The sequence below is a fragment of the Equus caballus genome, chromosome 1 (genome assembly GCF_041296265.1).
Source record: "Equus caballus isolate H_3958 breed thoroughbred chromosome 1, TB-T2T, whole genome shotgun sequence".
NCBI classification, from domain to species: domain Eukaryota; kingdom Metazoa; phylum Chordata; class Mammalia; order Perissodactyla; family Equidae; genus Equus; species Equus caballus.
The window spans coordinates 56,518,136-56,532,195 of NC_091684.1; the positions used below are offsets into that span (position 1 = coordinate 56,518,136).

Consider the following 14,060-nt stretch of genomic DNA (forward strand, 5'->3'; position numbering starts at 1 on the left):
TAAATATGCTCTAAAATAATTTTGTTAGACTCTTAAATTACTTACCTATTCCTTTATTTTTAATCTATTTTATTGAGGTATAATTTTCATATAACAAAATGCACAGACTTAAAGTGTGTGGTTTGATAGGTTTGACTACCATATACACCAGTGTAAATACCGCACAAATAAGAAATAGAAGATTTCTATCACCAAGAAAGTTGCCCTGTGTTCGTCTGCAGTCAATGTCCCTATTTCCATACCAGACAACCCCTGATCTGTCTCTATCACCATATATTAATTTTTCCTGCCTTTGAGTTTGTTATAAACAGAATCATTCAACATACTCTTCTGTGTTTGGTTTCTTTGACTCAATACAATTTTAGGCCCAGTCCTGACTGTGATGACCTGGGTTTGAATAAATTGTTCCTTAAGAAGAAAGGAGTGATATGAAGGACTGCTTATTAGCAATTCATTAATTTTTATCACAAGGTAATATTCCATTGTATATTCTTATACAACACACTTGTTTGTGCTTTCACTTGTTGGTGGACATTAAGATTGTCTCCAGTTTTTGACTACTATGGATTAAGCTGCTCCTCAAGTGAACAAGTCTGCCATAAACATATGTTTTTATTTCTCTTGGGTAAATGTTCAGAATTGGAATTGCTGATGCATAAACAGACATATCCTTTTCTTTTTAAAGAATCTCTCAAACTGTCTTTCAATGCGGTTGTACTATTTTATACGCCCATCAGTAATACATAAGTTTCGTCGATTCACATCATCTCAACACAATATGTCAGTTTTTTGTTTTTGTTTTATTTTTGTCATTCTAGTAGGTGTGAAATGGTGTCTCGTGATTTTAACTTGCATTTCTCTGATGATTAATGACACTGAGCATCTTCTCATGTGCTTGTCAACCATTTGTATATTTTTCCTGATGTGTCTGTTCAAGACTTTTGCCCATATTTTAGTGAGTTGTTTTCCTTCATATTGAATTTTAAGGGTTCTTTATAATACTCCTTTCTTTTTAAGGAAAAACTTACTCCAGCCGAGGTCAATACAAGCTCTGAATCAAAAGTGGGCCTAAAACCCACAGAAGTAATTCTGAAACATTAGGCTTTGAATGGACAGTTCTTGATGAAGAGGAGATGAGTAATCTGGTATTTTAGAATCCATTAAGACTTGCCATTTTCTATCTGACCGAAATGATCGTTCTTCACTCACACTGAAAATCAGCATTCCATCATTTCGAGAAGCCTACTTCAATCTAAGCGAATCACGATGTGATTCTACAATTACGGCTCACCCAGGGACTGATTTGCTTGCTAAGAAAGAACGCTTACAAAATACACAGCCTTCACCATGGTACCTTTTCTAATAAGGACACTCGTGTATAATTAGTATTAATAAGTAGTACCAGTGAGTAACATGAACAACATACATGCTACTTTCTTCTGTAAAGTATTAAAGCAGATGGCTAAGCATTGTGGGAAAGGATGTACTTGACTTAGCTGTGATTTGATGAGATGTTCCCTGTTCAGAATGGCTTCTGAATCACCAGCTAGTGGTGTAAATGAAAAACAAACTGGAAAAGTTTCCTTTTCTATCTGTGAGGTTTTCTATCAAACCCTGATGACTCTTTGGCTGGATACTGTGAAGAGGAATCAAGAATTGGGAAGTGATCTGTCTTTAACTTCTCTTTAGACTCTCTGATCCTCTGAATCTGTGACTGTCAAGTACAGAATACTTGTGCTAATGGTTTTTGTATAACTTTTAAGGATTAATGGTGGCTTTGTGGCAGTCCATCCACAAGATTGTCTGGTTCTCCATCTAACTATCAGCCAAGGTCACAGTCTTTCTGCTAAATCCTCAGCCCCCTATTCTCTGCTGTTTCCTCCACTTAGTAGTCCTCTCTTTTTGTTTCTCTAAGTTAATACATAAATTTTCACTTCTTCAATTAGTCCATCAAAAATGCTCACAAGAAAATATATAAGATTTATTTATTCTAAAGTTTAAGTGATGGGCCAATAATTGTTTAACATGATATTGAAGTTCAAAACATGAGTTATATTTGATTGTTTCCCACCCACTCAGCCCCTTTCATTTATCTTTCTATCGAGCAAGTCAGCAAAGGCCCTAATAATAGGTCAGTTAGTCCACAAAAACGTGTTAAGTACGTGTCAGTTAAGTGCTAGCAGTGTTGTAGTGAAGAAAACAATCTTGTGGATCCCTGCCTTGTAAGGCTCAAAGTTTAGTGGGGGAGACCTTAAAAAAATTATTACAAATAACTAATTAAATAAGTATTTCTAACATTGAAAGTAAAGGACATAGTTTTGGAGAGCATAGAAATGGAGTGGGGGTGCTAATTTAGGGGATTAAGGAAGACTTCCCTGGAAAAAGGACATTTCAGCTGACGCTTGAAGAAGAGGAATTGGTAAGGCAGAGAGAGGAGAGAAGAACCTCTCAGATAGAGAACAGCATGTGCCAAACATCCTCCAGGCTCTGGGATCCGTGCAACCTCTGTCCATTTTCCTAACCACCACTTTTATTCACGCCCTCATCACCTTTTCCATAGATTACTTACAATAACGTCATTACCAATCTGCCTTATAAAATATTGTAAGACGTCTTTATATAAAATTGCTGTGACAGTGTCATCCCTTACTTAAAAATCTACAACTTCCTTAAAGGAAAACGGTCAAGTTCCCAAGTTTGGCATTTTTAGCCCTTTTCAATGTGGACCAAACTCACTTTTCTAGTCATATTTTTCATCAGTTTCCTATCAGACTGGTCATTCACTTTCTGCTCAAAACAGTTTTATTCTCTGGACACAGTGCCTTTGTTCTCATCATTCATTTCACCCACAGGTCTTTAAATCTCATGCTGAAGAAGATTTATTGGCAAAATATATAAGGAATCACAGGCCTCTTAGAAGAAAGCATGTCTATATTTTTTCTTCAAACAACGGTTTTTTCCCAGATAACTAAATATGGGTTTATCATTTGGTTACTGAAATGAACCAAAATTGATATTTCTAGTATGGAGAAGTTTATTGTGTGTTTCATGTGAAATTCAATGTAATTTCTATATCTAAATGTTTCCATGAGAGTTAGCTAATGATTGTTGGTTCCATTGTCTAAAATAACGACCTAATATAAATTAATGGGAAAATATATTAAGGGCTTGAAACAGCAAAAATTTTTAAAGAACCTAAAATGCATGGGATATATATAGGTTTTGTGATATGACCCTGAGCTTAAGCTTAGCAATAAAATTTTAGAAATTATAGCACTGGCCCCAGTTCAGAGCTAACAGAAAGAACAATTTCCTGTTGTTCGTTGTATGTGTAGAATAGAAAGCCAGAAGAACGTCAGCATTCCTATCTAAAGAACTTCCAAAAGTGTTCTAAACTTGTAAAAATAAACAGGGTCTTGTTTCAGAGGCTAAAAAAGCCCCTTAAAATAGCTACTTATCATTGTTAGATGAGAAGTCACTGTTGTGCTATAACAAAGAGTAAAGGGTGAGGAGAGGAAACAAGAGTCCTTTTCTAAGCTGGGTGGATAGCTGCTGTTTATAAATCCTGTACTTCAAGCTGTCAGTGAATTTAAGATTAATCACAATCCATAACCTCATATATGTCTGGATCACCTACGTTTTAATTTGGAAACTACACACATAGTTTATAAATTTAAGTATTCTTGCTTAACATTTATGGAATCAACACATATTTTAGGAAAAGTTACACACAAACTTTTATTCCTAAATGTAAAATAAGCAAAATTGTATATAGAAATCCATACTTTTGCCTACTATCACAGATGACATTAACTTATGTCAGTATACACATGCTATCAATGACATTTCTGAAAATATGACCCTGGAGAATTAAGAGAATGAGGAGTTGCTATTCATGGGTATAAAGTGTCAGTTATCCAAGATGAATAAGTTCTAGAGATCTGCTGGGCAACATTGTGCCCATGGCTAACGATACTGTATTGTGCCCTGAAAAATGTGATAAGAGGGTAGATCTCATGTTAAATATTCCTACAACAATTAAGAAAAGAGAGATAGAGAGAGGATAAAAAAGATCTGAAAGAATCTCCAAATAGCAAAAAAACAAAAGCAATTTGGAAAGTTTTGATGAACACATTTACTAAACACATCACACTATTTGATAAAGGATTTCTATATAATTAATAAAAAGTAGCATGAAAGCAAGGCTTGACATACATAACAAACATGGTTCTAAAATTGTTGCCTACCCTGAATTATTACAAAACGTATTTTATGTGAAATGTGCAAAGCTTATTATTTGAAGGAAAAGTTTACTGAATCTTCCTGATAAAGCAACAAGCCCTTTCGTAAAATAGCCACTCCTGACATACCTATTTCTTAAATATGGCTTTTAGAATTGGGTCATTCTAAAGTGAGAAAATCATGTATTTATTGATTAGAATGATATTCTATTGAATTTTAGTTTGTCCGCAGTATTAGAATACACCTATAGAAGTTTTCCCCATTTATGTATTTGAATAAAAAAATTAAGTAATATAAGAGTTTCCAACATGAGATCCTCTATCACACAAGCAGGAAAGTCCGGGTGCAGGTGCAGGCATTGACGTGCTGGGCTGTATAATGGCTCTGCCCCACTCTGGCCATGGGACCTGAAAGAGTTACTTAAGTATGCTATGCTTCAGTTGCTGCATCAGGAAAATGAGTAGAACAGCACTTATGACATAGATTTTGGGGGGAGATGAGTAAGATGATACAGCTAAAGTGCAGATAATACTGCTGGGCATGCATCGAGGGCCCAATAAATGTTTGCTCCTTTTGTCATCATCATCATCATCATGGAACTCTAGAGTTTTCAAAATTTTCTTCTGTGGAGAGAAAGCCCTTTGAGATGGCACTGTCATTTCCTAGATTTTGAAAGATCACACTCAAAAAAAAAAAACAAAAAAAATGGTTTGTTTTGGTGTTTTTTTGGTTTTTTTTTGCCTTGTTTTGCTTTGCTTTCCTGCAGCACTGATGGAACAGCAGGTTGCTGTCAGGTTTTAATCTTTTGTGTTCAAAAGAAGAGTAAGGAAAACAAGCTTACACCTTGGCAATAGACACTTTTTCCCCCTAAAGTTTGCAGAGGCCTAGAATATCCCTAGTAACTTGGAAGGCACCAAAAATATCTCTTGGTTGCTAATCAAATCAGTCAACATTTCATTTCTGAACCAGAGAAGCAGACAAAAGTTATAGGTAGAGGTCAAGAGGTTTGACTGACCCCTGACGGGCCGTTGCCAGTTTTCCTCCTCCACCAGTGAGGTCAATTACTGATTTAGAGACCACTGTGGCCCTTGTTTATCCTCCTGAGCAAAGTGTGCCACAGGGCAGAGAAGACAACGGTTTTAGGGAGCTAAACACCAAGATGAGGCAAATGCTTACTGTCCGCTTGCCCTGTGAGCCACAAACCGCACGGGGAAGCCACCTTCTGGCTCACACAGAGGAGAGAGAAGCCCAGCATTGCCACAGCTGTCACTGGCCTTTTCCGTTTCTCAAGCAGAAATCAGAATTGAACGAGAACCAAAACTATTGAGACCTTCCTACCCACCTGTGACTAAATGAGCCAAATGAGTAGCAAAAAAGCAGATGGCCCTGGAGTTAATGAGACTCTCACAAGCCCACAATTCTGTCGAAATAAAATTTTGCCACTTCAGTTTTCAGTACAAAATTGAACCAAAAGAACCCTCCTAAATTTTTGCCCAGGATGAGACTAGTTATTCTCGTGAGGGTCCATTGTCAAATGATAGCCTTCAAGTCTAACAGTGCTTAAAATACTCTCGAATTCTGTCATAGTCTAGCTTTACTCTGATTCCTTGGACTCCAGAACTTTTTTCTCAGACATTGATCACTTCAAGCATCAATAGTTTTTCTAACAGTTTATTCCTAAATCAATAGCCTGCCTACAGTAAGTCCTAAAGATGCATTATCACATTTATAGCTATTTTCCCTATGCCTTCATTTATATCTGTAAGCATTGTTCTGATTAGACCTCTTGCTTTAAAACTTCGTCGGCTCACTCAGGCATCACTCACCCTGTGTTCTCCACTCTTTTCCTGGACTTCGAGTCTTTTGAATTGCTACTGACCATATGAATTAACCTCCCCCACTTCCATTTCTGTCTTTTTTGGCAGCTTGACCTCAATTTCTTTCTCCTCCTCCTCATTTACAGCATATCTCCACTGCTCTTCTGGCCAACTTCCATAGCACAACATTTTCTTCCTGCTGTAGCTAAATCTAAATCTGCAGCTGTTTTAATATGGCATCTGTGGTTAATTTTTGGTACAATATTGCACATCTTGAATGACAGTAATGTCCGATGCTACTGCAATATGATGCAAGATTTCAGACGGATGGAACCTATTAACTTACTGTAAACTCATGCATTATAGATGTGGCCTGACACTTACCTGCAATATACTGTACCTGCCTGGGGAAACTCCAGGTGCCTTCAATCACTTAAGAAGTGAAGACATTGCATCACTTTCCTGCTGCTGCAGTGCTCTATAATTTTGCCACTTACTTGCTCCCAAAGTAGCATCAAAAGAACAAAGAGAAGACGAAATCCGCATGATGTTCCCAAAGGTTGCCTGTTTGGCTCAGCTATCTGTTCATTTTTCTAGGTTATGGGATTGCTCTTGGTGACTTTTGACAATATGAGAACACTTCCCTCTACCTTTAATGAAGAGACAAGAGGCCCCATACACAAACTATAGATAGATGAGCACTAAAGTGAGAAAAAGTAAGCTGATCAATATACTAGGTAGAGCAAAATCTTGAAATAAACACATTTGCATTCTGGCAGTTTGAACAACAGAGTTATTTGGAAGAGTGGCACTAAAGAGAATGAGCCACACTAAGGGCAACCAAGAGCTAGATTTTACTAGTTAAGCCTTTAAAGTAAAGCAGAGGACATTGGAAGCATCATTTGGTACTAGAAAAAGAAACATAGAGTTTAGAGTTAGAAAGAATTACTTTCAAATATCAGCATTGCCCCTCAACAGTTGAGTTACCTAACCTCGCTGATGCTATTTGCTCACCTGTAGCCGGGGATAACGCTTTCCTTACAGGTCTCTTGAGAAGAAAATTTAATGTAAAGCATCTAAGATAATGACTACTTATAGTGGTAACTTCAGTTTTTAAAGGTGACAGAGAAACAGGGTTGGCAGAAAGAAGTATAAAAGGTTGTCTTAAGAATGAAGGAGTAAGTGCTGTAATTAGGCAAAAACAATTAAAATAGCAAAAGAAATTTTGTTCACCTTGCAAGGTTATAAAAAATAAAAACGAGAGATCAATTAGCAGACAAAGCCAGATGGCAAAAGACAAGCTAAGTCAGACAAGCTAAGAGAAGGGAAAAGGTGAGAGAAAAGGAAAAGCAGCAAACAGATTAAAATGTCAAAAGACAGCTATACACGGAGGCTTGCCCTCCCAGTAAGGTATGATGAGGACATTAGGGACTACCGGAAAGAAGCCGAAGTCCTTCAGCTGACCTGGGTAGGAAGAGAGACAGGGAGAAAGCATAAGACCCCAGGGAGACCATGCAAGCTACATCTTAAACAATCTGTCTGCAGCAGGCTGGAGCCTTCCAGCTCCGACAGCGTCCTTGGCTCAGGCAGCACTAAAGGAAGAGCACTAATGAGCAGGAGAGCACGGTGCTGAGAGCAGCGACTGCAGGCTTACTGGTCAGGCAGAGGCTGTTCATTTCATAAATCAATTACTATCTGCAATATTGATTTCACAAAGTCAGCAGGACTTAAAAAGTTAATGAGCAAAATATTTTTTTATTATTTTTGAAAACACTGCAGTGTCTACAGTGTAGCACATTCGGCAGAAAGACAAATGGAGGCTCTGGCTGCCTCAGATGTCATTTCCATCCTGGCCCCCCTTCCATGTTCCTCATCTCAGCATCGGCAAAGAATCTGGAGCTGGCATAAGACCCTGGTGCATTATGCCAATAAAATCTCTCTCTGGTATCTGGAACAGGGGCAGCCCCAACTAATGTGTCTGTGTTTAGGCGCTGTTGAGGTTTGTATGGATGCCCGGGCCTCTCCAGATGGAGCAAACAAGGAAAGAAAAGAGAAATCCACCTGAGGAAGGATACAGAATGCAGCAGGCCTGCATTTGCGATTGTGGTTCTTGATAAGTGGTTACAGCACTGTTCTTCTAAACAGGAGTAACATCTAAACTGGAGTTTTTAATGAGCTATTTCTTTTGGACAACACCAAAAATGGGAAAATTGCTGAGGGTTTTATTTTACCAATTAACCCCTGGCCCAATGCCAAGAGCAGCAGAAATACAGCTCAAGTGGAGGGTAGCGTGGATAATTTAGCTTTTCTCCACAGCATAGTGTTTCCTTACATACAATCTTCAGTAAAAAATGCAAAGGGAGAAAATAAATTGTGGGCAATTAATATTAGTGTACTGGTATAAAAGAAGCTACTAGTCACTTTTTAATTTTAGAAATATTCATGCCAACACAATGTATCTTAATAAAAGAAGAAACTTTGTTTCAATCAAGCCACCTACAAATTTTAGTAAGAACTCCTTGCTTTTTATGGAAATTTAGAAAATAGCATGATTAAGCTTAGAGAAAGAATCTTTCTTCATGAATCTTCCTGTAAAAATCAAAATATTTGGGGGGCCAGCCGGGTGGTGTGGTGGTTAGGTTCGTGTGCTCTGCTTTGGCTGCCCAGAGTTCACGGGTTCAGATCCTGGTGTGGACCTGCACACCGCTCGTTGGGCCACACTGTAGCAGCTTCCCACATATAAAATAGAGGAGGACTGGCACAGATGTTAGCTCAGGGACAACATTCCTCAAGCAAAAAGAGGAAAACTGGCAACAGATGTTAGCTTAGGGCCAACCTTCCTCACCAAAAAAATAAAAATAAATAAAATAAAAATATTTTTTACTCAATGACGCTAAACATAAGCTATTTGAGAGTCTCCTTTCATATTTTTCCTAAATAAAGTATTGTGTTTTCTAATAACATTTGACATTTCAAAATCATGTATTATCTTTTTCTTAAAATATTCCATGCATTGGCAGCTGAATTGGCTTTTAATTAACTCAGCTTTATTTATAAGACCATATTTCCTTTAACTTTCCCCATGAGCTCTGGGAAATAGCTATGTGAAGTTTCCTATACCTGTTAGTCCTCCCAAGACGCTGTTAGGAAATAGAACCGATAATACCTAGAGAAATGTGATTTCAATTTACAAAGTATGAAAAGTATATAATGAGAATATTGCTTCCCTCCACACTCCCCACCTCCCACTATCCTGTTCATTCTGGGATCTCTGTGGCTGACATATAGTCTAGTGCACACACACAAACCAAAAATAAAAAATGCTCGGAGGTTATAGTGCCGTTGTGTAGATAAACAAAAGAGAAAGGATTGAAATTATATTTAAATAGTCCATTCAGTGAAGAGAGAGTTCCTGATGTTTCAAATAACCAAAGATGTGCGGTGATAAAGAGCACTGTGAAAGAGAAGCACCTCCATCCGTGATCCTGTCTAAAGCATTAGGAACACCATGGTGGTGCCCAGACAAGGCGCTGTAAATGAATCTGACCTTGCTACGGAAAGATTTCAGGATACCAGGAGAGGGCACATGATCACAGTGTAGTAAAAAGAACAGTAACCAAGGAAAAAGAAGTTTGAATTCCATTCTAGCTCTTCTACTATCAAGATTTGTAAACTTAAGCAAGTTGCTTCCTTATGGGTATATCAGACAATATGAGAGTTCTAAAGTAGAGTGTCCCATGAGAACTCCAGTCCAAAATTCCATGATTTCATTGAGAATGCTCCATTTTAATTAAGGCAATACTGCTACCTGCTCCAAGGAGTGGCGCTGTGTTAAAATGAAGCTACAACTCTATGCTTGATGGAATTGACATTTCTCTTCATGGACCAAATATAGGTGGAAAGGAGTTATCAGTAAAGAAAGGTTTTTATAAAGAAATAGCTTGTCTCCTTGGTTGATAGAGAATTCTATGACTTTTAAGAATAATGTATTCCTTTAATATTCCTGTGTTCTGCTGTGTCATACACAGATATTTATATATACACATACACACATATATTGAGGGTAATTATTTAGACTTTTTGACCTCATCTAACACATGTCAGTTAACTGGCATCAAAGTTAACTCCTGGAATAATAATAATAATGCCCAAACAGTTCTAATTTAAATACATACATACATTCAGTATTTTCAGTCTAGTTGGGATCAAGGTGATCGTTGCATTCTTCATCTGAACACTATGCCATTAATGAATTAAAAAGAAAAAGAGTAAGATCACTACTCTGAACATGTAGCCATATAAATTATAAACAGGAACAAAGTATAGTACAACTTAACTTATGTCTTGGAGATTTCTGCTTTCCACTCCCTCGCTCACTCATAAGTTAATATTTATCTTTAAATGTTTCTGGTAAACAATGAAAAAATTTGCCAATTAATAAGTCCTGCTAAAATTTTACTGTTAAAATTTTCTACCTGGCAAAAATGTACTATTCTTGGGTTATACAATAATTATTGTTAAAAACAATAGCTCGCATTTGAGTGATTGCTACGTGCTAGGCTCTGGCTAAACCCTTTGCATGCATTACATCATTTACTTCTTAGAACAGTCCTAAAGGGTGCACACTATTAATACCTTAATTTTATAGTTGGTGGTAGTTGAGGCTTAGATGGGCTAAATGTCTCTCCCAATGCCACAGAGTAAGTGGCAGTTCTAAGTCATCTCTTTACCCCTCGGGCCCCAGTTCTCAAGCATTCCTTCCGTCAGCAAACATTTGTTGAGCTCCTAACACATGCTAGGCATTATTCTAAGCGCTATCCAGCACCAAAACCACATTTTAGATCAAGATAATGTAATGAATATATTTCAAGGAGTAACAGCATTCTTTCAGAATGTGATTTCACTTATTATCAGGATAGAGAAGAGAACCAAAATTCCAGAGGATAGTTGATCAACTTGCTAAAGGGACTCCAAGAGAATAGCAAATGATATTCTGAATATATAAATACTGTGAAATAGAGTGATAAATAAGAGGATGAGGGAACAACAAGGAGGATAAAAAGGCTAAGAAGTTAATTTCTTCTTGCATAGAGGAGACGGGTGAAATTGACCAAATGTAAATATGAGAGAAAAGGAGATAAGTTAACTCTAAGGAAAATCTGCATTTCCTAGGAAGTCATTTTGGCCTCAAACAGAAGAAAGCAGAAAAGACAGATTTTAAAAAATAACGAAGTGCTATATAAACTTGATCTTCAAATTACTTCTCAATGAGTTAATGATTCCTTTTAGTATTATTAGAGTTTAGAAGATATAGCCTGCAGAAGTTTTATCCTATTAATTATTTACTTCTTTTATGCTTTTTTTCTTGTTACAATACTTAAATGACTTAAGAAAATGTGCTACAAATAAAAGAAAATGAAAACGTAAATAATTCATGTTCAGTAAGTTTCTTTTCACTCCTCACAGAAATCACAAATAAGCAAAATTAGGTAAAGACACACCACACAAAATATTACCTTTTACTGATACATTTTTCTTGCTTTGTTTTTGTTTTTGCTTTTCAGCACAACAAGGATATTAATGTGAAGTCAGAGATCAGTCACCTGTCTAGATCCCACCCTCATTTCTTACAGACCTCCCCCTTGCTCACCATACTTGAGCCAAAATCTTTCACTTCTGCAAATACACAGGGCTCATCCCAGTCTTAGCTCCTTTGTCTCAGATGTTGCCCTTATGTAGAATGTTCTTTCCTGGTCCTTCTCCTCATGGCTGCCTTCCTCAAGATTAACATTATCTATTCATCAGAGAGGCCTTTCCTAACCACTTTTGTCAATCATGGGTGAGTAGGAAATAAATAATGCAATTATATATAGTATAATTAACAAAAGGACTATTTGTTATAGTAATGTAACTACGATTTATTATAACATAGGTTAGGGAAAACCAACCAGATAGAATGTAATATTCAGATACTAGAAGAGTCAAGGAGTGGTTACCTCCCCTAGGGATGAGAGAGAAGGGGAAGGAGCAGTTCCTAAAATGCAGAGCATGAGAATATACGGAGAGGGTCACCCACCAGGAGCATGGCCTTGGAGAGAAACACTCACTGCCCATCAGTGGGGACCTGGAAGGGAGATTCCAGGGGAGTATATAACCAGCTCTCACCCTTCTCCAGTTCTCAGATCTTCAGCCAGTGGTTTGCAGTGTTCAAATGCAACCAGAGGTCAACAGCAAAGGAGCCCAGTGATCAGTCCATAAAGGTCAGCGTCCTGAAGTATAAAGCAGAGTATAAAGTATAAAGCAGGAGAAGGGCACAGAGCAGATCAGGAGGGGCAAATGGAGAATATCCAGCACACCATCCAATATGGTTGCTCCTGGTCACTTCCTACCATATCACCTTCTTTTAATTATTTGCACTGCACTTACAACTCTGATATTTTCTTCTTAATTTGTGTATCTGTATCTCTGACTGTAAACTCCAGGTTATCCTGTCTTGTTCATCAGTATGTCCCAGAGACTAAATCAATGCCTGTATATATTAGGCCCTCACTAAGTATTTGTTGAACTAATTAGATTAGCGAGACTTCGATGATAAGAAGAAAAAATAAAAATTGAAAAATCTAATCACTCATGAAAAAATACTCTGTATTTTATAGGAGAATGAGACAAAATGATGTCTCATTTCACCTAACAAGAATTTTAGGGTGAATCAGGGCTTACGTCTCCATGGCTATCAAGTTGATGACTTTGATTTATCATGTCTATCAAATGGAGACCAGGCCACCTATGTTGGTGTTAATATGGAGGTTAAATGACATGTATGATAGTCACTCATTTCCTTACCCATTCATTTATTCATTCAACAAATATTTATTGAGCACCTATTATGGCACTATACCTGAATATAGCAGTGAACCAAAATCCAAGTTTTCTGTCCTCATAATATTTTACATTTAAGTAAATGGTCACTGTCAGCTGGTCAGAAAAGCCCTCACTAATAAGCTGATATGAGAAAATATCTGAAGGAAGCAAGGGAAGGAACCAAGCAGATAATCCAGAAGAGTGATCAGGATAGAAAGCATGGCAAGTGCAAAAGCCCTGACATGGTGTCCGGAGCAAAGAGTGTAGGTTGTGAGCAGTGGAGACAAGGCAGGACTGACAACAGGGGAGCAGAGTGTGTTGTGAGAATCCAGTTTTCCCTCTGAATAAGATGGATGGCCACAAGATGACACATGACATGATCTGACTCACTTTTAACAGGAGGAGAAGGCAGAATGAGAGAGCCAGTTATAAGGGTGTGACATTAATTCAGGTAAGAGGTGATGATGTGAGAAGTGGCTGGAGTCTGTTCATCTATATTTGAAGGCAGAGGTGAAACACTTCCCTAATGACAGAACATAAGGCTGAAGAATGAGAAGGGGCTCAAGCGGGATGCTGAGGTTCTGGGTCTGACCAATCAAAGATGCTCAGGAAAGGTTTGTTTGTCGTTTCTCTATTTGATTTGTTTGTTTTCCATTTGACTCTGAGAAAAGAGATTTATCCAGTTATTATTGACCACATTACCATGAAAACTCATCCAGTTACAATTATTTCATTGCCATGAATCACTGAGGAAAATCTGGTCCTTAAACTTTGGGAAGTCAACTTTGGAGCGCCAATTTTCCACTCAAAGACATACCACTACACTTTAAATTTAGAAAACTGCGCACAGAGTAAGACTTTGGCAAAATAGATATTTCAGAACTATTTCATTTCTGTGAAATTTGTTCATGGTAACTAAATTTGGATAAGTTTCAAAAAATGAATTTTGATCCAGAGTTAAGATTTAAGCAGAGGCTTTACAATTTAATCTTATTAAGGTAGATTAAAGTAATCCTTTTTACTCAGGAGGTTTTGAAAAATCAGGTTTTCATAGTAGTCAAATGATCTGTTTAATAAATATTCCCATCATATCAAGCATAGATTAGTAAATTATAAAGATTTAGAACACAATGAAATGCA

At 37.3% G+C, this 14,060-nt stretch overlaps 2 protein-coding genes across 31 annotated transcripts in view; one reads left to right on the top strand and one right to left on the bottom strand.

The window, feature by feature from the left end:
- CTNNA3 (catenin alpha 3) overlaps positions 1–14,060 on the bottom strand; it is a 1,507,895-nt gene that overhangs the window by 888,743 nt on the left and 605,092 nt on the right. For 4 of the 30 annotated variants that reach the window (XM_070225896.1, XM_070225904.1, XM_070225883.1 and 1 more), the window contains one exon: positions 7,810–12,328. The exons of the other annotated variants lie outside the window; for them this stretch is intronic. In XM_070225896.1, coding sequence (XP_070081997.1) covers positions 12,284–12,328 — 45 coding nt within the window. In that variant the 3' untranslated portion in view covers positions 7,810–12,283. Of the gene's footprint in view, positions 1–7,809; positions 12,329–14,060 lie in introns of those variants that run through there. 30 annotated transcript variants of the gene reach the window in all.
- LRRTM3 (leucine rich repeat transmembrane neuronal 3) overlaps positions 1–14,060 on the top strand; it is a 172,280-nt gene that overhangs the window by 43,022 nt on the left and 115,198 nt on the right. The gene's annotated exons all lie outside the window — the stretch shown is intronic.